The following is a 27262-nucleotide window of genomic DNA, read 5'->3' on the forward strand; positions in this document are numbered from 1 at the left end:
AAAGAGGAATTTACAAATATATGATCCATTTAAACAATGAATGTTGGCAAAGGAATATGTATTCATTCTCCTGTTAGTGCAAAATAAATGCCAGGTAACACAGTGGTTAGAGCTGCTACCTCGTACGTCTGGGGGTTTGAATTCAAGTGTGTGGACTTTAGCCATTGTACATGAGGCTGCATTGATTTTTCTCCCTTATCCCAAAGATATACATTTAGGTTGATTGGTAACTCAAAAATAATTGGGATTAGTACTTTATTCCTGAAACTCTGAAGTAAACCTTGAACCCCAGAAGCCCTATACGTGGATGGATTATTCAATATGTAAACATCTGTTTAATTAAAATCAGTGCCAAGAAACAAGTTGACCATATGTTATAATAGCCTGTATTGCTATAATCTAGTGGCAGAGCCCATAATTTTACGTAGAAGTTTGTATAATGTTTAACAGACTTGCTCCTCCCAACAAATAGAACCAAAATGTGTTAATTGCAAGAGTTTACATTCCTTTTACAAGTATTTGTGGAGTTGTGTAGGTTTAGAAAGTTTATGGGGATGTTTTACTGCTTATGCGCTCATTGGTTATTTCTTTAAATCTGTCTTTGTCAGTAGTTGATCATTCTGTTTTCCAGCATTTAAAGTATTGCCTAGGCTCCACTTTTTAATTCATTTTGCATGTCGCTTGTCAGGAAAAATGTTTTAAAATGTATCCATAGGTCAGCGTTATACGGTACACATCAGTATGTTTTTTTTCAGGTGTTATTTTTGTGTTCTTTCCATTATTTTCCCAAAATTCATAAAATATTAATTACTGCTTACAAATCTTTAAAAATTCCTTCCTTATTTGAGAAGCTTCTCATGCCTAATAGAATATTATATAGGCTTTCCCATTTTACACATATATAATGACACACTTCAGAGTCTTTGGTACAAGGATCACTAACAGTAGAGATTTTTAATTTTCAAATTAAACTTTGGATGTGACCTTAAAAATGTCCCAGAAATATGAAGTGGATTTCTGCCAGATAAATATTTTGTAATAATTACAAATTAATTTTGTTAAATCTTGTGGGAAAGTTTATGTTCACATGGCATATTTTCTTGTTTCTTCAAAACTCGTAGCATTTGCTTTTGTATTTTTTATATTTGCAATGATGAATAGCACTTGGTGAACGTGGGCAATTTAAGGTCACAGTTTACATGATTTACTGTGTATTTGTGGAACTCTTGGCTATTATAAAGTGTTCAGTTTTGTTCACTTTTTTGTTCAGACCTTAATGCTCCTTGCCCTCTTTAGAGTTGTTTGAAGAAGTAAGCATCAAGTGGCAACTGTAGTTCTCAAACAAGTCCTTAGTTGGCTTTTTGTATAAAGCTGACTATGTCTCCCATGTTGTTTCTTTGCATCAGCATGTTTGTTTTAATTACAGAGACTAATGAAGTTATGGTTTTATGTTTAATGATTGGTGTTTATACATACAAATATTGTATGGTTTAATAATTTACTGTCATTCTATTGTAAATATGTCTAAGTACACTGAGCCTGTATTCTGTTGAACTGTTCCCAGATGGTTTCTCTTTTTACTCTTTATGCATAAAATATCAAATTAGTAGAAGAGCTGGCTAAATATTAAAAAGTGTGGTATTTTATGTGAGAAATAACCTGTAAAAACAGAATTGAACTCTGTTCTGGTAGGCAAATGTGTGACAAAAATGTCTTGATGTTAGTTCCTCATAGTGTGAAGTAATACTGGTGGTTTAAGTAGACCAAGAGAAGGTGTCCAGTTGACATCATTTACTAATGTGATTGCTAGGCTAAGAGGTGACATCAGTCCTGTCTGCTTCTTTAATTTCTAAAATCCATAATACTGTTTGTGTTTATTCTGCTTGGGTCTAATCTCAAAGTAATACCGCACCTTCAAGCTTTAGTTGCTGTGGAGCACATTGAACCATGTGTTTGACTTGAACAGTTTATCTGATGCAAAATTAACAGCCAATTCCTGCCAAGCTTTTGATTCATAAGCAGAATTATTTTGCCACCTAGCACCACCAAACAAAAAACTTTGGCAAAATAACTTTTCGGACACAGTGGTTTTCTTTTTATTCCCCCATCATAGTCTTTCTTTCTTTGGGACTTTTTGTAATCACAACACATAGTGAGCCTTGATTGGAGTGGCTTTATGTAGAGTAATAACATGAACTCACTGGCCATTTATGGGTATCTTCTATTCCACCTAGTTTGGTGCAATCAGCAAATGTTGTAAAGGTGTTTCATTTTCATTTTTTTCTCTAACATAAAGGGTGTGGTGGCCCCAGTACTTCTCCCTGGGCGACCCCACTTTTAAAACTACATAATACAGAAAATGTCATTTGTACCATAACCATTTACTTTCTGTGTTTGACCCAGTTTTTCCCGCATCCATTATTTGTGCCTCCCACGTCTTTAGTTTTATCACTAGCCTGCCATGTGTGTTTTTTTTTGGTATCAAAAACGTTTTAAAAATCATGACAAATAGTCTTGTGTGTCTGAGGACAAATGGTTTTGCTACTTCCTCATGAAATTGGAGCATATTGGTAAAACACAATTCCCCTCCCTCTCCCCATCTAAGCCTGTGACTTGTACAGTGCAGTAGCTGCTCCCGTGAATTTACTTTTACTCAAGACACATGCATGCTACCTCGTTGGTACCTTCTGGACTTGCTTCATGCTGCTATGACTCTGGACTTGATCCAGTGGGTTCAATGAAGAATGGCGGGATGACAGATGTAGGTCAAGTTTCTCTAAACCCCCACTTCTGCAAATTTATACTTGGCTTTCTTCCTAATGTGATGAGTCAATGTTTGAAATACAGTGATCCCTCGCTATATCGCGCTTCGCCTTTCGCGGCTTCACTCCATCGCGGATTTTATATGTAAGCATATTTAAATATATATCGTGGATTTTTTGCTGGTTCGCGGATTTCTGCGGACAATGGGTCTTTTAATTTCTGGTACATGCTTCCTCAGTTGGTTTGCCCAGTTGATTTCATACAAGGGACGCTATTGGCAGATGGCTGAGGAGCTACCCAGCTTACTTTTCTCTCTCTCTTGCGCTGACTTTCTGTGATCCTGACTTAGGGGGTGTGAGCAGGGGGGCTGTTCGCACACCTAGACGATACGGACGCTCGTCTAAAAATGCTGAAAGATTATCTTCACGTTGCTATCTTTTGTGCAGCTGCTTCCTGAAAGGACATGCTGCACGGTGCTTCGCATACTTAAAAGCTCGAAGGGCACGTATTGATTTTTGATTGAAAAACAAACTCTGTGTCTCTCACTCTCTCTCTGCTCCTGACGAGGGGGTGTGAGCTGCCGCCTTCAACAGCTTTGTGCTGCGGTGCTTCGCATACTTAAAAGCCAAACAGCCCTATTGATTTGTTTGCTTTTGTCTCTCTCTCTGACAGACTCTGCTCCTGACTCGCACTCCTTTGAAGAGGAAGATATGTTTGCATTCTTTTAATTGTGAGACAGAACTGTCATCTCTGTCTTGTCATGGAGCACAGTTTAAACTTTTGAAAAAGAGACAAATGTTTGTTTGCAGTGTTTGAATAACGTTCCTGTCTCTCTACAACCTCCTGTGTTTCTGCGCAAATCTGTGACCCAAGCATGACAATATAAAAATAACCATATAAACATATGGTTTCTACTTCGTGGATTTTCTTATTTCGCGGGTGGCTCTGGAACGCAACCCCCGCGATGGAGGAGGGATTACTGTAAATATCTTTTTATGATAGAAATGGCAAGAAGACAAACAAACACAATAAATAATATGCTGCAGGACTGAGGGGGAAAAAACTTTTTTTAGTTCTGTTTGGACAATGGCCTTATATGAAATCTGATTTTAGATTTTTTAGGTCAAGATAAGAGAAAACTACTTGAATGGCACAGCCACAGCATTTAACATGATGGCCGCACCGTCCCACTGCTGACTTCATCTAGACACCCCATTAAGTCATTCCCTTGCTGATCAGGACTTTACCCCTCAATGTCCTTCCATGATGAGGTTTTTATTTAATCTTTTACTGAAAAGTTCACTCTAATCACTTCTCTAAGCAGAGGCTTCCATCAATCCTTTGAGCACAATTCAAATCAGGAGGCAATCTGGAAGGGATGCCAGTCCTGTTTAGATTGTGTTGCTGTGGAACAACTAACTAGCAACAGCAGTAACTGATGTCTGTTACAAAACCCAAATCCTTTATCCATATCACACATGACATTTTTCCATTTGCTTTCTTCATTCATACATTTAGCCATTTTCACATACCATTCACATTCCAATTAAAGGTTTGTTCCTGCAGCAGAAAATGCAAAACGAGACCTATGGTAGTCGTGAACAACCATAGACAGATGTTGTCATGATCCTAGTAGTTCACATTCGCTATGGGGATGAGTCGAAACAGAGCCTATTGGCAACAAGAGATACAGGACAAGATGTAACCTTGGAGAGTGCATGCCACACTCTCCTACAGTAGTGAAGAAGCAAATACACTCCATGAACTGTCAACATGTGGACAGATGAAGAGTTGATCTTTATTTTAACAGTATCTTTAGGTAAAGGTGATGTGATTGGTGGGGAAAAATTGATTTTGCAATAATGTATTCCATTAAAAGAACAGCAGTGCCATTACTATCTGTAGAAAATGTCTACGTTTGTGCTCCTCAAGTAGACATTTCAATTACTTGTCTAGGAGTCTCTGACACCAACTGTGCGCAAGTTTTCTTACTCCTTGGGGCTGTCTTGTGTGCACAACCCATTTCAAATCCCCCTCCCATAGCATCTTGAGGAGGTTTAGATCTGGGATTTGGGTTGCCATTCCGGAACCCTCCATTTATTTGGTGGCTTTACTGGTATGTTTAGGGTCATTGTTGGGTTGCAAGGGCAACTTTCATTTGAGCTTCTGTCATTGTTTCACATTATCCTCAAGTGCCTTCTGGTACAATGAAGAATTCATAGTGGATTCCGTGATGGATGAGCTGCCCAGGCCCTGATGTAGCAAAACAGTCCCAAACTGCAATATTTCCTCCATGCTTTGAAGTTGGTATTAGGTTCTTCTAGTCAAATGCTGTCTTTGGTGTTTGCCAAACGTGTTCTGGTACTGTGGCCAAATAACACTCTTTGCCCCATCTGGGTACAGCATATTGTTCCAGATGTCTTGGTCTTTGCCCATGTGCTCATGGGCAAACTTTTAGTTCTTTTTGGACAGAGAAGACTTTCGTCTTTGCACACCTCCCATATAGATCTAATTTGCACAGTCTTTCTAATGGTAGTCTCGTGTAATTTGACATCAACAGTGGTACGAGCTACCTGTAGGTCCCATGATGAAGTTTTCTTAGAGCTTTTTGATCACTCCTGCTCTTGACAATGGAACACCTCACCAATGGCTCCCCACCAATTCTGTTTCTTTCCTTTCCATTCATGCTACCCAACCATTTGATTTCTCCAGGCTCTTTATTCCTTACAGGTGTAGGTGCCATGACAATGACCCACAGTTTGTTAATGAGGAAACAGGCTGAGGTGATCATGTCTGCTGCGGTGGGTTGGCACCCTGCCCAGGATTGTTTCCTGCCTTGTGCCCTGTGTTGGCTGGGATTGGCTCCAGCAGACCCCCGTGACCCTGTGTTCGGATTCAGCGGGTTGGAAAATGGATGGATGGATGGATGATCATGTCTGCACATGAGTGCTTGGTCAACCAATTTCCCCATCAACAAACACACTGGGGCAAAGACACCACCACAGACTCCTTCACCGTATACGCAAAAAAGATTTGTGTGACAAAAAGCAAATCACCCTGGAGCCACCCTCAAATTACAGGAAATCTGCATCTTGGTGACATAGTTGATACATCAGTTGATCATCTTGAGAGAGGCAACTGCCTAGAATTGTGGAGGAGGGTGGTCAACATCCTGAAAGTATATTAATTTATATACTTATTTTCATATATAAAACTCACCCATGAGAATATTTCTTTTCTCTTTGTTTTCACTCATTTGTCTCTCTTAAGTGCGTCTTTGGTCCCAGTTTTGTTTTGAGATTTGCATTTGTAGGCAGGAATTTGGGGCAAACATAGGTTTAACTTTTTTCCTCCACCCAAGGTTGTATTGCTCTTCATACTTGGTAATTTATTAGGCATTATTATTATAAAAAAATGTTCACAAAAAATATTTAAGCCGTGTGAGAAACCTTTCAAGTGCAGGTGTTGAAATGTTAAAATCGATGTCGTTTGATATGGTTGTATATTTAACGTCATGGTTAAGGCTTATGTAAATGCTAGTTGCTGTCCATCTGTCACACAAAAACTCACGAACCACTGGACTTTGACCCTCAATTACACTTTTAAGTGAGAGCTTTCAATGTGACGTGTGTAATGAAAGCCTAGAATTGGAGGTGTGGGCTTCCCTCGCCCATATTGTGGGGCTTTGCTTGCCGTGAGAAGAACCCAAAAGGCGTGGGCATGTGCCATGACTGCCAGGAAAACTACTGCTGTCCATGCATCCCAACAGGTAATAACATTTCACAAGCTGCGTGACTGTTTGACGCAAACATGTGCATCCACTGCATGATAACACAAGGCAGTACGCAATACCGATTAGGAAAACAACTGCCACACAAGCATGCAGCGCTGACGGTGAAATGAATTGTAAAAGTCCTACACTCTGGTCACCAAACAAAGTGCACAAGCTAAAATAAGACGTTAACCACATGACACGAGCATCGAAAACGCAAGTCAGTCACTTGAAGCGCCACACACAGTCGTATACAGGAGGTGCAGGCTTCCTCTCCAATGTGATTCCCAAAAAATAACAGCTGCACACGCACCACACATGAACATGGCACATTGACCTGTAATGAGGGACACCGTGGCAGCATCAGTGACGTGACCTGGAGTGCTGTGTTTCATGAGAATCGTACATTCAGGTGTTTCTAGTTCCTATTAATTTGCCTCACAATGTTTAGACATAGAATTATCTTTATAAATTTAAATCACTTCCTGCATCATGTATTTCTAGTTACTTGCTATTCTGATGTTTGTGTTACATTCTGAAGTCCAAGGCAAGCAGCTGAGTTACTACAATTTAAAAAGCAATCTACCCCAGGAAGACGCATATGTATTAACGGCTTTGTTTTCCTTTGAACAAGAACTAAAATGAAACATCTCGTTCTTGAAAAAGTAATTCTGTTTACTAAAACTAAAATAAAAATGAACCTAAAAATGTCTAATACACCAGAACTAAATGAATATAAGAAAATAAAAACAGAACTCTTTTTTTTTGTAAGTTTGATTTGTGTGTGCAGTTGCAGGTATACTCCTTACGAGCTTCACGGCAGTAACTATTTTAGAAAAGAACACTGATTTGTGCGTGTGTCAAAGTACCCCTCGCTGCTGCTGTCGGAGTCTGTTGGTGTATTCTGGGGCCTCAGTTGGTCATTTTCAGGCATCTGTCAGTACCGAGAATGAATATCGAAGTCTCGTCATTTGCCAGTGACAACTTCTGAGGATTTCACTGCCCATAAGTGACAGTCAATCAGTGAGTGGCAGTTTTTAACCAAACTTCAAGTAGAAGCTATTAAAAAAATGCAACTGTATTCCACGCTTCCAATTTATTAAAACTCGTGCCTATAGTTGCTCACCACCTCCGATATATGCAAAAAAAGTTTTGAAGTCAGACTTTGATGTTTTAAACATATTATTATCATTAATATAGTAATGTCTGGCATTCAGATCAGCTTAAATTGATAAGTGTGTTTGTTCACAGTGCTACAGATGTTTACTCATGCCATGCTGGCTGGAGGATCAGCCTTATGTCACACAGATATAGATACATGGGTAAGTTATCACAGACAACGCAGACACATACATGCAATCAATGATGTCAAACAAGCCAGCGTCGCATGTATACGTTTAGTTTTAATCTGTTTATTAATGCTGATGTTTTAATATTGGCAGAATGCACAGCCAGTGTTCCTGTCACACTGGGCCATGAGCTCACATTTGATTGCTAGCCTGCTCAGCTCAGGGTCTGTATGGAGCTTGGCGGTTCCTCCCAGTTGCACAGGGGCTGGTGGTGCGAACTGCAGATTTTTTGTTTTTGTTCTTTATACAATTTCTTGTACAGTATTAGGAATTTGGTAGTTTTCGCATACCCCTTGGGGTCAGAGCGCAGGGTCAGCCATTGTACAGCGCCCCTGGAGCAATTACAGGTTAAGGGCCTTGCTCAAGGGCCCAGCAGAGCAGTGGCCTTTTGGCAGTGACGGGGATTCGAACCGGCAACCTTCGGGATACCAGCGCAGCTCCTTAGCCTCAGAGCCACCACTCCGCCATAGATCACTCGATATTACAAAGTGTGTCAATAAGCACTCTCAACTGCCCACATCTCGTTACCCTCCCAGTTTAAGGTCACAAGGAGCTCTGCAGGCTTTGCGTGTTGCTAAATCTGGCAGTTCACTGCTTATTTTTGTACTATTTCAGCTTATTCAATAAAAGCAGGGAAAAGGGTTGTTCTAAAGCTATGAACCGATAGTGTATCTAAACATGAATAAAGTGATTTTACTTACTTAAGATGCCGCAGAATATTCACTTAAAAATAAAAATGAAATTAAGTAGCAAGTTCAAATAGTACAGAATCATTCCAAAAATGACACACACAAATAGTCAAATGATTTATTTTTCAAGTTTAAATTATACATGCAATACTAACAATATCATCAGTAAATCATCATAAAAAATCTAAATATAAAAAGAATACATCCATATTGTCCAGAAATAAATTCTTTGAAACAATGAGATTGAAATTATTTTTTAAATCCTGTTTAACAAGATCTTTAATAATATGTAATACTTACACATTCACTAGAGGTTTACTGCTCAATACATAGATATATACAGTTTCTTTTTTTACTTTACTTCAGCTTCAAAATTTAAAGGTTACAGACCGGTTTTATTCATGTTCCAGTTATAACAATCACAACACAGCTTAATGCATACTTACTAAAGAACAACGGGTTTCATTAAAGTCATTCACATTTTATGGTTTTACTACACCTAGCTACCAGAAAATACGCTATAAAAGATGCACAGTTGTATTTGAAACAAAAGGAGAAATTTACATTTACATTAGCCCTTCCTTGCGATCCGGTTATGCAGCACTGAGCACTTTCAGGATAAATTCCGCCTGTGTTTAGCAAGAACTGTGGTTGGTGGTGGGCCAAGATCATATGATAATGCCAGGAGAGACTATTCAGAAAGTGCTGGCTGATGTTGTTAGACGTCTTCCAATATAGATCCTTGAAGAAGAAATGCAATCATGTTTTCGATTACAGCCATAGCTTGTCAGATCTCTGACATAATGCTTATTTTATTAATCAGTATTAGTTACATTTCAGAACTACATTAACTTACCCCAAGCCGACAGCAAGTATATGAGAAATGAGTAAAGATGGAAGAAACACTTTCAAAAATTCAGCTGAAAACACACCACCTTTCTTCATAACACTTGTATTCCTCATGCTAAGGGATGCTGACCGTTTTGGGTGCCTAAGCAGAAATTCTCTGCGGGGGGAAAGAAAAAATGATAAAATATCTTCATACCATGCAACTTTTAAACACTTGCGGATTCAGGAAATATTCAGACCCATTCACTTTCTGCAGACATTATTGTGTTGCAGATTTAATTGCAGAGGGATACATTTCCCAATCAATCTACTCGATAACCCATAATGACAAAGTAAAAACATATTTGCTGAAAAGTTTGCAAATTTTTAAAAATCAAAAATGAACATCTCATTTATATAAGCATTCAGACCCTTTGCTGTGGCAGTACAAATTATCTTGCTTGCCTTAATAATCTTTGAGAGGGGTCTAGAACTTGACTGCAGTCCACCTGTAAACAAAATGAATTGACTGGACATAATTTAGATGGCACCCACCCGTTTTATTTAAAATCTCATAATTCACACTGCATGTCAGGGCAAAAACCAAGCCATGAAGTCTGAGAACTCTGCGATCAAATTGTGGCGAGGCATAGATCAGGCCAAGGGAGTAACGCCCAAACAAAGCTTTGCCTGTTCCCAGGAGCACAATTGCTTCCTAGAGCTGGCTGACTGGCCAAACTGAGTAACCATGCAACAAGGGCCCTGGTCCGAGGGGTGACCAAGAACCCAGAAACAGAACTTTAGAAGTCCACTGCTGAGATGGGAGATCCTGTCAGAAGGATGACCTTCTTGGCAGCACTCCCATCAATCAAGCACCTATGGTAGTGTGGTTAGATGGAAGCCACTCCTGAATAAAAGGCATTCGACAGCCAGCTTGGTGTTTGCCAAATACCATTTAAAGGACTCTGGCTCGATGAGACAAAAATTAAGGGTCTGAATACCTGGATGAAAATTTTCAGGTTTTGATATGTTATAAAAAAAAATTCAAACCTTTCTGACAGCATGTTTTCAGTTTGTCAATATGGATTACAGAGTATAGATTCCATCCATCCATTATCCAACCCGCTATATCCTAATTACAGGGTCACGGGGGTCTACTGCAGCTAATGCCAGCCAAAACAGGGCACCAGCCCACTGCAGGGAACACATATACACACACACCAAGCACACACTAGGGATAACTTAGGATCGCCAATGCACCTAACCTGCATGTCTTTGGACTGTGAGAGGAAACCGGAGCACCAGGAGGAAACCCACGCAGACATGGGGAGAACATGCAAACTCCATGCAGGGAGGACCTGGGAAGCGAACCCGGGTCTCCTAACTGCGAGGCAGCAGCGCTACCACTACGCTACCCTAGAGTATAGACTGATGGGCAAAAATGATAAATGTTATCAATTTAAAATTAAAACTACAACAGAGTGTGCAGAAAGTGAAGAGGTCTGAATCCACTATATACTGTACTGACATTGTAATTAGCAGGCTTTCACAGCATCATGTTTTGTACAGAACTAGTAGACATAAGAACAACTAGCAGGCTGTTGCAAATGTGAAACTGTAATGTTATCTCTGAATGAGGAGTCCTAAAGAAAGCAGCACAACTTGATTATTTTAAGAATGAAGTCGGTATATCTAATGATTCTTATCAATTTCATGTTCCCTATACTTCATATTGACATTTTTAAAACGTGGAGACCCTGCCTGCCCATAAGAATTTATTTCATTGTACTCTGTTCATGTGAGGATAATGAGCCTATAAGCTTACACTGCAACACTTCACAATGAAAACAACAAGTACCCTTACAGCTAGCATTTAAAACTTTTACAACTCTAAAAATACATTTTATTTTTTACTCATTTTTAATAATTTATTTAATTTGGTTCAAAAAACATTTTGTAAATGTATTAAAATTATCCTAGATACAGTATTAAATAAATACTGACTTTGGTGGAACATTTTCTGGACGACTTGACCAGTCCCAAATCCAATCAGAATTTCTTTTCATTAAGTGTTCCACTTCTTTTCTTCTTTCAAGATAATCTTCCTCGGACTAAACAAATAAACAACCAACAAGTCTCAATTAAAAAGAACAAGAACTACAAGTCACTATGTAACAAATACAAACATATCAAGGCCTATTTACAACAATTCTAATTCAAAGAATACTACAAAGTGCATTTGTTACATTGTCTTAGGCAAGAACGTATAATAAAACACAGGTGCTGACGACTGCAGACTGGCAGTGTGTGATTGTGTGCACACTTGTGTGAGTGAACTGGCAATGGAAGAAGTGCTTGTCCAGGGCTGCCAAGATGGGCTCCACCCTCACATGACCCAGAAATAAATTCAGGCTACTTAGTTGTTTTTTTTTATATTAATACTAGGGGGCGTTGCCCCCTGCTCGCTTTGCTCGCCAACCCCCATGCCTGTGTTACGCGCTAGCCTCTTTGTAGTTCTGTCGCTCGCACATGGGGATGCGGTGGTAGAATTTAAACAAATTTTTATTTTCATGGGAATTGTTACGTATGCATAATAGAACTATTTTACATTACAGTCAGAAATTAACCATTTTAAATTGAGTAAAACGTAATAAGTTGATAGTAAATTGTTTCATGTTGCGTGAGAGTAATTCATTGATAATACGATTTTGTTCTGTTTGGCTTTGAAATTAACACTCAAATACTTTTTAAACTTACACTTTTACTGTAAAACTTCGGTATAAAATTTTTTGAATTAAATTATCAATATCGCATTGAATTTTGATTCTGTGTTTGGACTTTCATCGTGACAACGCAACATATAACTGCCCGTGATTGAATTCCATTTCTTTCTCTCTATTAAATAAAATTACTTTTTCACATGTTTGGCTCTGAGATTTGTTAATTGTCTTTGCAAAGCTATTCTAACTGGAAACTGTTAAGGTTTTAATATGAATGGCATATCAAGATCTCCTTTGTTGTGTAACGTTATCCGTGGAAGATGTACTACATTACCTTTCTTGGATACATCCAACTTTCTACAGTAATTTGTGCGTTGGAAGACCAGATGGTGTTAACGGTTGTAGATATTCTTCGGGATATTGCAAGTTGGTGTTTTCATCTTCTGCATGGTCACCACCAACTGTTTCAGCATAGTCTATTGATACACACTTCACCAATTTGCCGTAAAACCGGTTTTCATGTTTGGCGTTAATTTGTTTAACTTCATCGTTTCTCACTGCTAGGATTGCCCGTGTACTCATTTTTTCTGTTGACAACCCTTTGTGATGAAATTCTTCAATAAGATTTGGACATAATACATCTTCTTTTGGGAACTTAAAGTGAGGAAAACGTTAAAATTTATAAGATCTGAGAGTGCAGGAAGTGTGTCTGACAAAAGCATTCACATGAATGAGAAGTGAGATTACCATGTGCATGGTTGAAAATGGTTGAGAGGAGGGCAGGACCTGAAAAAATCTCATAGCCAAGGTCTCAACTTGCAGGACTTGAAAAAACCTTCCAAAAAGTCTTGTCTCGTTGAGGGATTTTTTTTATTATAATAGAGAGAAATACACCTCTTTTGAAATATTCCAGATTAAATAATTGTCCTCAAAGGCTACTACTGTAACCTACTGGCACTTCTCACATTTTTGTACACTAACCTTGCCACTGTAAACATTATAATTACTGTAATTTGACATTTGCACTTACTTGCATGCATTTATATTCCAATACATAAACATAGACACATTTTCTTAGGCAAAATTTCTTCTACCTGAGAGCTGTTTTTCTCACCACTGCTGGGAACTTCTGAACCTCTGCGGAGATGAAGTGGAGTTTGTGATCTTGGTGGACTGAATTAAAAGAAAGAACATTCATTTATCAATAAAAATGAAGTATATACAGTGATTTTAAGAAGAAATTAATTTTTTAAATCACAAAATTAATTATTTTTTCTCAAAACACTTTGTTTACAAAGTATTACCTTAACTGCCCTATCAAAAAAAGATAAGCTTATTCTCAAAAAATCACCAGTTTTAATTCAATACAGAGAAATTTTCACTCAGAGTTCTACAATGAAAACCTTACCAGCATATATTATATTATATATATATGTCGCGTACTCTTTGCATTTATTTGACAGTAAAACTATTTCAACCATATATATATATATATATACCTCTTTAAACTCAGACTCTCTAACATCTACTTAGGATTAGATCTTAACTGTATGTGGTACTAGATATGCCCACTTCCATTTTTGGGTTTGTTCTCAAATTCATACTTTATAATTTTTATCTATTTTACCATTTTATTGAAATCCTCTTGAATTTTGACTGCCTCTGTTTTAATTATTCCAGATAAAATAATTATCCCTTATTATTATACTGTTTTTTTCACACTTTTAGTATACTATCTCACCTTATCATCCTAAAAGACACACTTCACTGTACCACTATACCTTTATTTTTTTTCAGGTGTATTCAACGCTGTCCAGACTTTCTTGGATTTATCTGTTCCAATTTTATAACACAGAAAAATCCTAGCGCTCTTCAGTCTGTTAAGTGCTAATCTTACTTTATGCATAACATTTAATTTTGTTGTAGGTTTAAACTTATCGGGGTCTGATGTCTATCTAGTACAGTATGAACAGGTCACATTGTAATTAATACTATTTCATCTTGTTAATTAAAGTGCTGTAATACTCCACATAATTAACCTCCTTGGCTTCATTGTAATTACAGTTAAGCCCAAGTCAAACTGTGGATGACATTCAACAGTCCAGTTAACAGTGTAAATCCCAAATAACTTTTAGGACAGTGTTCTCATGTTGGCTAAAATAACATTGTGCTGCAAAAAACCATAACTATTTCTATGCGTGTTGCCACTCTAAGGCAACTCATAAATATTCATGAGTGGGGTGGGGCCCTCAACCAAAACAGAATGATGGCGTGTAAAGCCAGTTTTAGAACAAACTGAAGCTGAACCACTAGTTGAATCAAGCAATAGTGATAACTGTGTGAATTAGTTAACAGACATTGACACTGATAGTGAAACTGATGCATACGGCACCGTACGACTGAACCGCCGTGACATGCCTGGTGAATTTAGTGAGTAAGCGTGTGTCAAAATGATTAAAGTCTAGTAGAACGACAAGATAGACGTTATCCCTCTAAGCACTTTTCACAATGCAGCAACTGCTGTCCATGTCAGGGGAAATGTGGAAGTCACTTAGCCTAATAGTGAAACCACTACTGTAAGAAAAACTGTTTTTTTTTTTTTTTTTTCCTAATTTACAAAATTCTAAGGAGATGAGTAGTGGACCAGCTAGGTGGACTTCACTTCTTTAGGCAATTTAAATTTGCACGCTCATCTAGTGTAAAAAAAAAATACTAACACTGATGTAATATCGCTTTGGTTTGAGAACAAACATACATATTCAGACTTTCCTGAACTGGAACACAGCATGGATGGCTTAGTATGCTGCCCTACCTCCACAAAACATTCTTGGTACTTTCTGGATTGTGCCTGTACCAGTCTTTGGGTTGCGGTACACTAGTATACTAAACATTACCAAAAATAAAAAGATTTGCAAGTGAGCTTAAGCTTATGGTCTGCTGAGAGACTAACTTTGGTGAAAAAAGACAATATTTTTTTTTGAAAGAGGTTTTTTCAAACATCCACTGTGTCACAAATGGATTCTAGAATCAAATTATTGTTTTATAAACTAATTTTCTTCCAGTCCAGGTTTTACTCCAAATTGCCCTTCCAATTATCATTCTAAAATAAATAGTTAAGCTTAGAAAGTTAAACTGAACATTTAAAAGAAGTGTAGAAATGGTTTGTAAACTCTGTGCAAAAACTGTGCAGTTTTTGGGAAAGTCCAACTCCTGCTGTGATGTGTAGTTCACATCATATGAATCTTTCTTGGGTAGTTATAGTGTGACATATGACATCAAATTTCTACAGGGCACACAGATTTCTATTTTTCTTCAAATAGGCTTCCTAACCCTCCAAGCTCATCAATTACCTTTAAATTATAGTTTGACCATACAGTACAAGATGAATCATAAGCAAAGTATACCTACAGTTCTCGATCCGGGGATGGTAGCATGTAAAGAGCCTCTAAAATGAAACACTAACACATGTCTTAGGAGACGTAAATAAACACTTGCTGCATGGGACACGATTTCCATTGTAACCTTAGTTATGTTGTGTCTCAACCTGAATGAACACACTCAGCAAATGAAGGCAGGCGTGACTGTCAAATAAGCATATGTGAATCTACTTTTCCAATGTGAGTAAAGCTTTAGTTGACAGTTTTCTTGATATTTTGTTTCCTGCACATGCCATTTTCTAACAATCAATTAAAAAAAACTGCTTTTAACAAGCAGAACCAGATACTTTGTAAAATCCCCAAAAAACTGAAAGTAGAAAGAGTTGCTACTGATAAGTACTTCATGAACTGTTTTTATGGTCTCTAAACCATTGATAAACTAAATTAGAGTTAAATGTCTGGCCCTCAAAGAGTAATTGAGGGATTTCCCACACCCACTGGAGAACATTCGGCTAAATGACTTCTCCCCATTACAAAACAGATACTGTTCCTGCCTTGCCACCGATGTTACACTATGTTTTGGCTACCTACTCCCCTGAAATGAATTAAATGGGTTTAATAATAACTGAATATTGTGCACTGTTCCAGCCTCTATCAGTGCCAAGTAGAAATTACTATATAAAACCGGTTTGGCAAATCACAAGCAATTCTGCACTTTTATTCCCTTGGACTTTCCTGCAACTTTACCTCTTAGTCTTCATGGTCACACACATTCTTAGGATTCACTGTATGACTAAATGATTCCCAAACAGACTTTATTTTTTATCCAGAAGATGGAATATTGCGTTCAAAGCTGCAAAGGCAGAGGTCATTGGTAAGACAACAATATCCTAATCCTATCCTATTATAATCAGGGAAATTTCATTTCACATTTTAAAATCTAGTGTCTAAATTTTCAAACAAGTTTACAACTTTGTTTAAATTGTCTGCTGACAAATAATTCACTTTGCCTTTAAAATTGCCATTTGAAAATATTGCTAAAAGATGCGTATTTTTGTACTACAGCAAAGTTTTTTTGAGGTTAAATACTTTTGCAAAGCAACAAACAATTTTGTGTGTTGAAAATATATATTTTTTTTAAATATGGGAGTATACCATTACATTAATTTATAGAAAACAATTGTGATAGTAAAGAAAGCAAAGCCACATATATAATAAAATGCATTCTTTATAAAATTTTATCAAATCAAAACAGAAGGTGAAAGGAATATATGAAACTAGCCAACCCGTGGCGTAGCATACGCCGCATAATTATTTATTAATGGGTGAACACTTCCTGAAAGACACAGTTGTCCACATGGGGTGGGTTTGAGGATACGACTCTGAGTGAATGAAAAGATGGAACTCTGGAGAGAGCAACATACAATTGTTCGTGACTGAAAACGGGATACGTACGACAGAGCCCCGCCCACCAACTCTAACCCTCCCTCCCGCGTTATGCTCATGTGCCCGCACGCAACACCGCACCAAACACCGTCTCAGTCGCTTTCGTCTCTACTACAGTCCACATTCACCTCTGAGCCACGTTGACTTTTCATTGTTCTTTTCGGTTCCGGCTACTTTTAGTGTATCCCATGGTCTCTGTCTTGCGTGCCATGGACGGCTGCTTAGTGAGTTATACAGGGAAATCCGGGGAATAAGGACAGTTTGTGAGGTAGCAGCTGCGATAGTTTTACCCTCCAGTACATTGCAGTGAATGCTGGTAATAGTCAGGCGGGCGGGCAAGCCAACAAAAACACTATGCTCTTAGTATGGTATGAATCAGGTTTTTGTAGACAAAGGTTTTCCCCGTTCCTGCAGAACCATCTAAGAAGAAGCATGTTTGTCGCGGATGGGAATCGCTGTATGCAGCGTGTAAAACAGTTTGTGAGGGTGGACATGGTCATGCATATCCCATGACGCGGGAGGACGGTTAGAGTTGGCGGGCGGAGCTCTGTCGTGCGTATCCCATGATGCGGGAGGAAGGTTAGAATTGGCGGGCGGGGCTCTGTCTTGCATGCGTGCGTATCCCATGGTCGGGTGACTTGGTGGATTATATATAGAAAAGCAGCCGGAACCGAAAAGAACAATGAAAAGTCAATGTGACTCAAAGGTGTATGTGGACTGTAGCAGAGACGAAAGCGACCGAGACGGTGTTTGGTGAGGTCTTGTGTGCTGGCACATGAGCAGGCACTGTGCGTGCCTCGAGAGCGAGGGTGGATGCGGAAGGAGGGTTAGAGTTGGCATTCGGGGCTCTGTCGTGCAGATCCCATGATGCGGGAGGAGGGTTAGAGTTGGTGGGCGGGGCTCTGTCGTGCGTATCCCATGGTCTCTGTCTTGTGTGCCATGGTCGGCTGCTTAGTGAATTGTTGGTGGGCGTGGCTCTGTCTTGCGTCTTGCCTGCCATGGTTGGCTGCCTTAGTGAATTATTTATATAGATATTTGTAGTGAATCAAAAATATTGACACGTGAAGTGTTTATTACACGTAGTGTATAACTATATTAACTTACTTAACTAATCTAGAAAAACAGAAAAATAACCACCACAGTTTAATATTACAATTAACTGGACAAAAATCTCTGAATGCTTATCAAAGCGCTTTGGTGTCACAATCACTTGTAACCCATTACCAGCTGTGTTTGGTGTTCACTCAGATGAGCTTAAAGTGGACAAGGACCAATCTGTTTGTAATTAACAGTACCACACTACCATTACATAGACTTATCTTGCTCAACTGGAAGAATCCCAACCCTCAGTTTAGAAGTCAGAGGGTAAGCTGATGTTCTGTACTATGTGAAATTGGAAAAAAGTCAAATTCTTGCTCAAAGGATTGGTTCAAAACTTTTCTAAAATATGGCAAGATTATATTAATACATTTTTAGAATAACCATTCCTATTGGGGGGGGGGTTCTCCTTTTTTCCCCCTAATTATGTTTGCCCATGCTCTTGGATCTTCTTTCATTCTTTCTTTCAGGTGGTAGTTGAATTCCGTTTTGTTAGATTTTGTCTTTTATTTTTCCTGCTTTAACTTTCTGATGTTTTTTTTATCTATTTGGACCATGAAATCATTTGTTATATAAGTTTGACTTGACTGTTTGCAATGTTATGTTCTTGAAATAAAATGAATTGTGTATATACGTGTTTAACTCTTTCAGGGCTGATGTCGACTTTTGTCAAAAGGACGAGTTGACGATGATAATCGACTGTAAATGGTGACAAAACCAACTGTTATGTTTTAGTTGGTCTCTCGTTGCTAGAAGGAAAGTTAGATTCATTGGTTTGACCGAGATTCCTGCGCTTGCGTGAATAGCAAGGCGCAAACAACAGCCAAAATGGGACCGACATCTGGCGAGATATCAAAGCAAATGCGTAGAGCAAAATACTCCACGGTCGACGTTTTGCCCGTTACTATCTCTGAACTGGACTATGACTTCCAATTTTGATACAAGTGATCGAAAATGAATGTGAGGTTCTAGCTTCAGGTGATTGGTCCCCAGCTAATCGTGGTACTGACAATGTTCGCCAGGTAGGACTGCCACTTAACAATGATAAGAGGTAGAAACCAGATTGCAATGCAATGCATTGCGACCGTGACTGCTGCCCCAGCCACATAAAGACAGCCTGGCCGCAAGCCTGCCGCACATTCTTGGCAAACAGGCAGCCACAGCATGCAGCAACAGATGTTTTATATTGATTTCTGTGTGAAACCATTGCTTTTCAGAAACTGTCTTTGGGGAAAAAATATTCAGCCCTCAAAGAGTTAATAAATTAAGATATATCATTGGCATACAGCATACTTAATTTATATTAGGTTTTCTATCTGAGGTTGTCTAGATATGCAGTTGGTCAAGCATCTTACTGAAAAAGTAGTCCTTAGGTACCCTCTGGCTATTTGCTGTGGTAATGGAAGAGAGTGTTACCATCCTGATTTCCTGTCTGCTTAGGGCAGACTATACTGAAAAGCTAACTGTATCCATCCATTTTCCTAGCTTGCTTTGTCGGTGCACAGCTGAGAATTAGTACGGGCTGTTTTTGTTTGTTTTGCGTATTCACTTTGGTGATCTATCACACAAATACTACAAATAAAACTAGGGTTCCAAAGAAATACTACGAGGGGGGAGCCAAAAATAACCGGAATTTTGTTGTTAGGTTGGTACTTGTAGTACGTGGTTGGGCCGCTAGGGCGATCTAGTTACACTCCTCACAAGTCAGTCTGCCAAGTGCCATCAGTCTGGAAGGTTGTGCTTGTGTTCAGTGAATTTTTTTGTAAAAGTAGGTTGCGCAACAGTGTGAGAAGGAAACGCCCCGATTTGTGGGAGTCGGGCGATTGGTTCTTTCATCATGACAACGCTCCATCTCACACTGCTCTCAGCATTCGCCAATTTTTGGCAAGAAACGGTATGACAACCCTGAACCACCCACCCTACTCACCGGATTTAGCTCCGTGTGATTTCTGTTTGTTCCCTCGGATGAAAAAAGACTTGAAAGGAAGGCATTTTGCTGACGTCGAAGAGGTAAAACAAGAAACGACTAGAGCATTAATGGGCATTACTTCAGACGAATTTAAAAAACGTTTCGAACAATGGAACAAACGGTTAGATAAGTGCATTTCCGCCAATGCAGAGTACTTTGAAGGAGACTAATTGTAGTTTGTACAGAAAATTAAATTAAACACGTTTTAAAAATATTTCCGGTTATTTTTGGGTCCCCCCTCGTTTATGCAAACAAAGTTATTTAATACAAATCATAATTTGTTTGCAAAATTTCAGAAATCAATGTAGTTCCATTTTGACAGAATTAATTTAAAAAAAGGATAACAATTGAAAAACTAAGACAAACCAAAACAAACCCAACATTGAACCAACTTCATAAAACTTGCCATAACTTGGCAATCTGAATCACCCATAAATATCCACATGGAGGCAAATCTAATCCATAAAGTACTGTCATTTTTTTAATGTTGTAATTTGAAATATCGTGTTATTTGTTGTCTCATTATATAATATTGAACCTCTGCTCCTTAGGGACAAGCTGACAGAGATGGGAGTAGATTCATACCTGGTAGCATGGATCGTGGACTATCTTAAAGACAGACCTCAGTATGTGCATCTCGGGAACTGCAGGTCTGACATTGTGGTCAGCAACATAGGAGTGCCTCAGGGGACTGTACTTTCTCCGGTCCTGTTCAGCCTATATACATCGGACTTCCAATACAACTCGGAGTCCTGCCACGTGCAAAAGTTCGCTGACGACACTGCTATCGTGGGCTGCATCAGGAGTGGGCAGGAGGAGGAGTATAGGAACCTAATCAAGGACTTTGTTAAATGGTGCGACTCAAACCACCTACACCTGAACACCAGCAAAACCAAGGAGCTGGTGGTGGATTTTAGGAGGACCAGGCCCCTCATGGACCCCGTGATCATCAGAGGTGACTGTGTGCAGAGGGTGCAGACCTATAAACACCTGGGAGTGCAGCTGGATGATCAATTGGACTGGACTGCTAATACTGATGCTCTGTGTAAGAAAGGACAGAGCCGACTATACTTCCTTAGAAGGCTGGCGTCCTTCAACATCTATCAGACGGTTGTGGTGAGCGCCCTCTTCTACGTGGTGGTATGCTGGGGAGGCAGCATAAAGAAGAGGGACGCCTCATGCCTGGACAAACTGGTGAGGAAGGCAGGCTTTATTGTAGGCACAGAGCTGGACAGTTTGACATCCATGGCACTGAGAAAGCTCGTGTCAATAATGGAGAATCCACTGCATCCACTAAACAGTGTCATCTCCAGACAGAGGAGCAGCTTCAATGACAGACTGCTGTCACCTTCCTGTTCCAATGACAGGGGGGGAGGAGGGGGAAATGTTAACATTATTCAAAGTTATTGTCCGTCTGTATACCTGTATTTTAATCACTCTTTAATTTAATATTTTCTTTATCAGTATGCTGCTGCTGGAGTATGTGAATTTCCCCTTGAGATTAATAAAGTATCTATCTATCTATTGTTCTTCATAATATGAATAGTTTTACCTCATATTTTCTATATAATAAAAACAGTCTAAGCAGTTTTGAGTATAGGGGATATTTGTACTTAAAAAGCATCTGAAATCTACAACTGCATGTAGAATGTCAGTTTTTAATAAGCTTGAGTCTCAGAGCTTGATCTTCGTTCTTTACTTGGATGATTACTTTGACCCATTGGGTAAAGTTCGATGTCAAATCCCTAGACTGTTGTTGATTTGTGTGTGACACGTTTTAAAGGATTACTTGTGTAAACAGAGAGAGAAGATAAGTGGAGCATGAAAATTTAACTAAAATACATTTCAAGATGAAAAAAGTGCTGTTCTTAGTCCTCTGGTGTAAGTAGGTCTTGGGCAAATGTAGCAGTTATTTTGACTCAATATTTTGAGTCAAAGATAGTTTCTTATACATTTTTTTTACCATCATAACGCCTAACTTTAGCAGACTTTTGTTGCAACTTGTAAACAACCTAACAAATTAATAAATTTATATTTGAAATTTAAAGTAACACCTGTCACAGTGTGAGCTTCCTCTGGAGCTACTTCTGCCAGATTCATGCTGGGCATCAAGAAGCATTTTTTCCATATCTCCACTGTCAATTGAAGCTGGGGGTTGTTCTTGGCTTCCATTTTGTGGAGCAAAGTCATTTCCATTGTTACTAAAGTGAAGCTCCACCCAAGAACCTGTCTCAACATAAAGAGTTAAAGCAATCTAATGTGTAAATAACAGCATAATAATACTTATGTATACATTGTATTAAAACTTAATATATACACAGACTTATCAAAATGATACATCCTTTAAGAGACACACTCTGTTGAATATTTTTCTGGGCATATTGCCATAAAACAAATACATCTTGTAAAAGGTTTTCCTTTTAGGGAAAGTGAACTTCTGACCCTAATGCTCTTCCAGTGGTATTATTCAGTTACTCAGGCGCTGTTTGTTTTTTTTTTGCAAAGCTGCTCTTAATATAAAAATACCACTTGCGATTAACTGGATCCATCTGGCTTAACCACCTTACCTGTCTTAAGCTGAACAAGTAAATGTAGAAAAACAAAAATCTGTATGTATCTCTGCATTAACAATAAAAGACCTTTTAATATTGATTTATTTTTCCCTCAAACGTTCTATTAGTTTTAATTATTTATGTACCTAATACCGAAAAAAAGAATTTTACAAAGTCAAATAAGCTATCCAGACCAAGAGTTATAATAGAACAAGCAAAGGTGGAAGAAACTGTCACACACAGAAAATAAAGAAAGAATTATGAAAAAAATGAAAAAGATACATCACAATGTTTCTAGAGGTATAACTTATTGCAAGTGATGGGGAACAAATGTGTAAAGTTGTGCAAGGGGAAGGTTTTACATTTTTTTTGCAAAAACTGATTTTTTTTAGATGCACTGTGTAGGATAGGGTAATAGAATTCATATTCTAGATACACTTTAAACGTTTTAAGATTGCAAAAGCCAGGGCAGACTTTACATGCTAGCAGCCTCATAATGGAAAAACCACCACCAGAAAATAGAGAAATACTATAAAATCACTTTGGAAAGTGCAGTAATTAGTCCTGAAATCACACATGTCCAATGGCCCTGGATTATATTCCCACCTAATTATCATCTGTTTGTGATTTGCAGATTCTTCCCACATGCAGGTAAACATTCTCTTAAATCCAAAAAAAGTAATGTTAAATCAACTGGTTAACACATTGTGCTAGTATTACTCAAAGTAGATATATGCACAAATATGTCCTACAATGGACTGGCATCACATTTAACGCTGGCTCCTGCCTTGGCCTACTGCTACCAGAATACAGGCCACCTCCCCACAACCCTCAAATGAAAAAGCAACTTAAGAACATATGCAGTATTACAGGGGTGTTATTTAATCACCACAATAATTTATTGGTTAACAGATTTGTATTGCAAATACCCCTTTACACTGCACACTTGCTCCTATTCTCCTCTGCAACCAAACTGAGTAGTTTGCTTTAAAACTGGTAAATGTTGGGCAAGATTTACCTTAGTAATACTTAGCAACACTACAACCATGACAGACCTTCTTTAGTGTAAGGATTTTAAGTGTGATTATCATTTTGTTATTTTATGGCAAAATGCAAGCACAATTAAAACTGAAGAATGTCGCTGCCAAAAAACATTTTGCAAATATAAAAAAACACAATTAATTAGTTACATTACGCACATATACTGTTTAATTTCATTTGTGTCGACTGCCCATAGACTGCTAAACAGCAGCCAATTGACTATTTTTTGTTTTTTTTTAATGTGGTTGTGATTTATGTTCTAATAGTTCTAAATTCCATACTTGTTCAACTGAGAAGAAAGGCTCACACTGTCGAGACACTGATTCAGCTTTTTTTCCTAAGTAAATATACAGCAGCATACAAGTGGCCATCTATTAATCAACACTTCAGAAAAATGAAACAATGTACACAACATGTATGTTCATGGGGTATATGCCTGAGCTCAACTAATGTTGCGCTGTTAAGTACATTTGTATCCAGTGTGGCTTTTAGATTTCTAGTCATTTTATTCACTATAAAAACAGATTGATCATCTCTTTGTATAATCTCATTCAATTAATAAAAAGAAGCCCATGATCATATCAGCATGCAGTGTTGCTGGTTTTATTTCACATACTCCTCTTGCCTAATATCCCTACATTGTCTTTAACACTCCTTATCTTTTATGCCATTTTGTACAATAATAACATTTTATTTATACTGCATCTTTCCATTACCTAACAGTACAGTTAACAAGTGACATTGACTGGGACAAATGTAAAACTACCCACATTACTAGTACTACTAATACTTTTAACTTCTAGCAAGCAAGACAGATGAAATGGAGCAAACGTTTAAGACACACACCCAGAAGAGTTAAACATGAGGAATGAATGTAGTGTGAAAGTGGCAAAAATCTCAGATAACACCTGCTGTAGTTAAGTCACGAGACAACTGCCACTGTACATTACACTTTTAGTTGCTTTTGCGTTAACCTGAATGAACTGTCTAACCCAAAACACACAACCAGAATACTACTCATTCATAACTATCCTTTTATTAGTTACTTTACGACATGTATTTTTGGTGGACCTCTGTTGAGCAAAATTTGATTTGCAAAGATAATCCTTGCAGTACTCTTTCAAATCCTGTCAGTTGTTTACAAGGAAGCTACATTTTTACCATTCTTGCACGATACATACCCTACTTTTTTTGGCTTTTCTTAACAGTGAATAAAAAACAGAAGTTAAATAAGTGTACAAAGTGTGTACTTTTGATTAATCTTTTTTCCCTTTTCACGGCAGTCTCCCAGAACAGAAATCTTCAAAAATAAAAGTTATGTTATGAAAGAACTCAAAAAGTATGGAACAACTGAAACTGCATTAGAATATTTTGTTACACCGCATAGCATTTATAAACCGGCTTAATGCAATTAACGATCACATAAGGATCTTGGCAGCATCAGGCCAAAGGCCTGGAAACAGCCCTTGACCAGGCACCAAATAATTTGTTAAATTAATTTAATCTGAACAGACAACTGCTGATTAATTACGAATTAATGCATAAATATAAAAATGTTCTGTGTTTTTAAGTCCTTGAATTGACCCTCATATTAAAACTTGTCTGGGTTTTAAACAACACATTTTTTCACCCATCCATTTTCTGAATCTAATTATCCAATTCAGGGTGACTGTTGTGATTGGGTGCAAGGCAGGACTGTTCAAGGGATAGAATGGCACTCTGTCACAGAGCACACTTACTTAAACACGTAGACACTCAAACATGGCCGACTTAATGTCACCATTCAACGTCACCTGAAGGTCTTCAGGATGTGAGAGGAAGGCGGCATAAACCTCACATAGACAGTAATCAGGCCACAATTAGAACTCAGTCTGCTGGAGCAATTAGGCAAAAACCTATACATCACTATGACAACCAACACAAATATCCTCAAGAACATATTTTTATCTCTATGAAGCCAACAAACTGTACATCCACCTAAATTAAGAAAGAACAAAATGAGGATTATAATTCAGGCTACTAACTAAAGAAAAATCATTAAAGAGCTACTTGTTTAGCATATAAAAATATAATTAAAAAACTGACTTTTTTTTTTTTTAGTAACAATCTCTGTGGTCTACATATCTGTGGTAAATGGCCAGTAAATAACTTGCCAAGGATCCTGCACTCTGGCATATTTTCCAATCACGTGATAGCTCCCACAGCTTAAGTTCAACAATTTTCTGATTTCTAAAGTGATCATAGAAAGAATTCTTGCTGACAAGGCCTACAATCTTATGAATACAGTCACCCTCCTGTTATTTTTGTGATCCATTATGTCAGTAAGCATGACTATAAAAAGCACGCTTCACTAATCAGTCATCTGCCTGAAGTGATATCATGGTCTGCTGAACGGTTTTCAGGGTCAACAAAACAACCTCGGAGATTGGGGATTTAAAGAATAGGATGCACAGGCATAGAACAACTAAAAAGACAAAAACGCTGTGGACTCTAAAAGAGCAGAATAACCCAAATCATCCAAGTATGATCTATAAATTGTAAACACTAAAAGCCATTCTAAAAATAACTTTTTATTTATAATGTATTCAGCCTAAATTATGAAAGTGGCATATGTAATAATTATTTGAGTCTTCTTACAGCCTTTAAATAACTTAATACACTGCCAGAAAACTACAAACATTATCGGCAGAACAAGTAAACAGTTAAATATTATAGTATATCTAGTTTTTAAATTTATAATACTACGAAGTCAATACGCTTTACAGAACCGAATTCTAATTAAAACCACATACGAAAGCTTTATAACAAATATAATTTACATTGGATAAATAATTATGCTTCCGGCTAAGAATACATTATAATCTCAGGTACGATGGAGCAAACATTGATGAATGTGAAAAAGCGGCACAGATTTTATTTTTTTAATTCTTTTATGCTGCGCAATAAAAAGCTGGACACTTGAGCTACTCGTGAAATCGCAAATAAAGAAAGGGTACACAAATAAAGAGATACTAGCGTCAAAGAAAGAAAAACAAAATAATGGATATTAACGTTAACTGAAAAGTGTCGCCCCTTGTCCTTATGAAAAAAACAACGCATTTTCTTTTGCTACTGGAATACACTCGTTCTACCAGAACAACGGCCTCTTCGTTGCGAGACTAAAGGCGCTATTAACAGGAGGCAACTAATCGCTTAACTTACCCTGTAAATTCTCGTCTGGGTTAATTTCTCGGTTTGTCATAATTCTTCTCCTTGATATTCTGTCTTACGGGTACAACTAAATAAAAGCCTGCTACCACGCACGTCTTTCGCAACCTACTTGTTTTGTTATGATGAAGAACTGCAGCACGAGACATAAACACAGTGACGTATGTGCTGACACCCTGCAGAGCGCCTTGTGATTGGTCTGACAATTAGCTGTACCAATATAAATAAGGGGGCGGGGGAGGTGGGGGTGGCGTTGAGAGGCTGCAATTGTTCTCTAATGTTTTTAAAGTGACATGACATTTCGAAAATGAAAACTGACATCGATATGGATTAGGTAGCGAAAATAATTATTAAACATCTCCTCAATTTCCAAAGGACAAGGTGTAAAAAAATGAAAATAACTTTGAAATGAAGGAACAGTAATGGAAACGTGTTGAGTCAGCTCATTCTT

The 27262-nt window shown here is 38.0% G+C and overlaps 1 protein-coding gene across 1 annotated transcript; it reads right to left on the reverse strand.

Moving 5' to 3' along the window:
* Positions 1-8929: 8929 nt before the first annotated feature.
* On the reverse strand, positions 8930-26981 carry bnip3 (BCL2 interacting protein 3). Its single transcript, XM_028795320.2, has 6 exons — positions 26806-26981; positions 22066-22237; positions 13216-13294; positions 11406-11512; positions 9430-9579; positions 8930-9314 (listed from the first exon to the last, which is right to left on the reverse strand). The coding sequence occupies exons 1-6, from the start codon at positions 26843-26845 to the stop codon at positions 9269-9271; spliced, it is 594 nt and encodes a 197-aa protein (XP_028651153.1). The 5' UTR covers positions 26846-26981; the 3' UTR covers positions 8930-9268.
* Between the last annotated feature and the right edge of the window lie 281 nt (positions 26982-27262).

The sequence above is a fragment of the Erpetoichthys calabaricus genome, chromosome 2, assembly GCF_900747795.2.
Source record: "Erpetoichthys calabaricus chromosome 2, fErpCal1.3, whole genome shotgun sequence".
In the NCBI taxonomy this organism is placed as follows: domain Eukaryota; kingdom Metazoa; phylum Chordata; class Cladistia; order Polypteriformes; family Polypteridae; genus Erpetoichthys; species Erpetoichthys calabaricus.

Bases quoted from the DNA above. Each gene is read 5' to 3' on its own strand.
- bnip3 (XM_028795320.2), bottom strand. From the start codon at position 26,845: ATGACAAACCGAGAAATTAACCCAGACGAGAATTTACAGG. The intron at 9,580-11,405 runs GTCAGTATTTAT...TTCCCCCCGCAG, and splicing joins CCAGAAAATGTTCCACCAAA to AGAATTTCTGCTTAGGCACC. The intron at 9,315-9,429 runs GTAAGTTAATGT...TTCTTCTTCAAG, and splicing joins ATACTTGCTGTCGGCTTGGG to GATCTATATTGGAAGACGTC.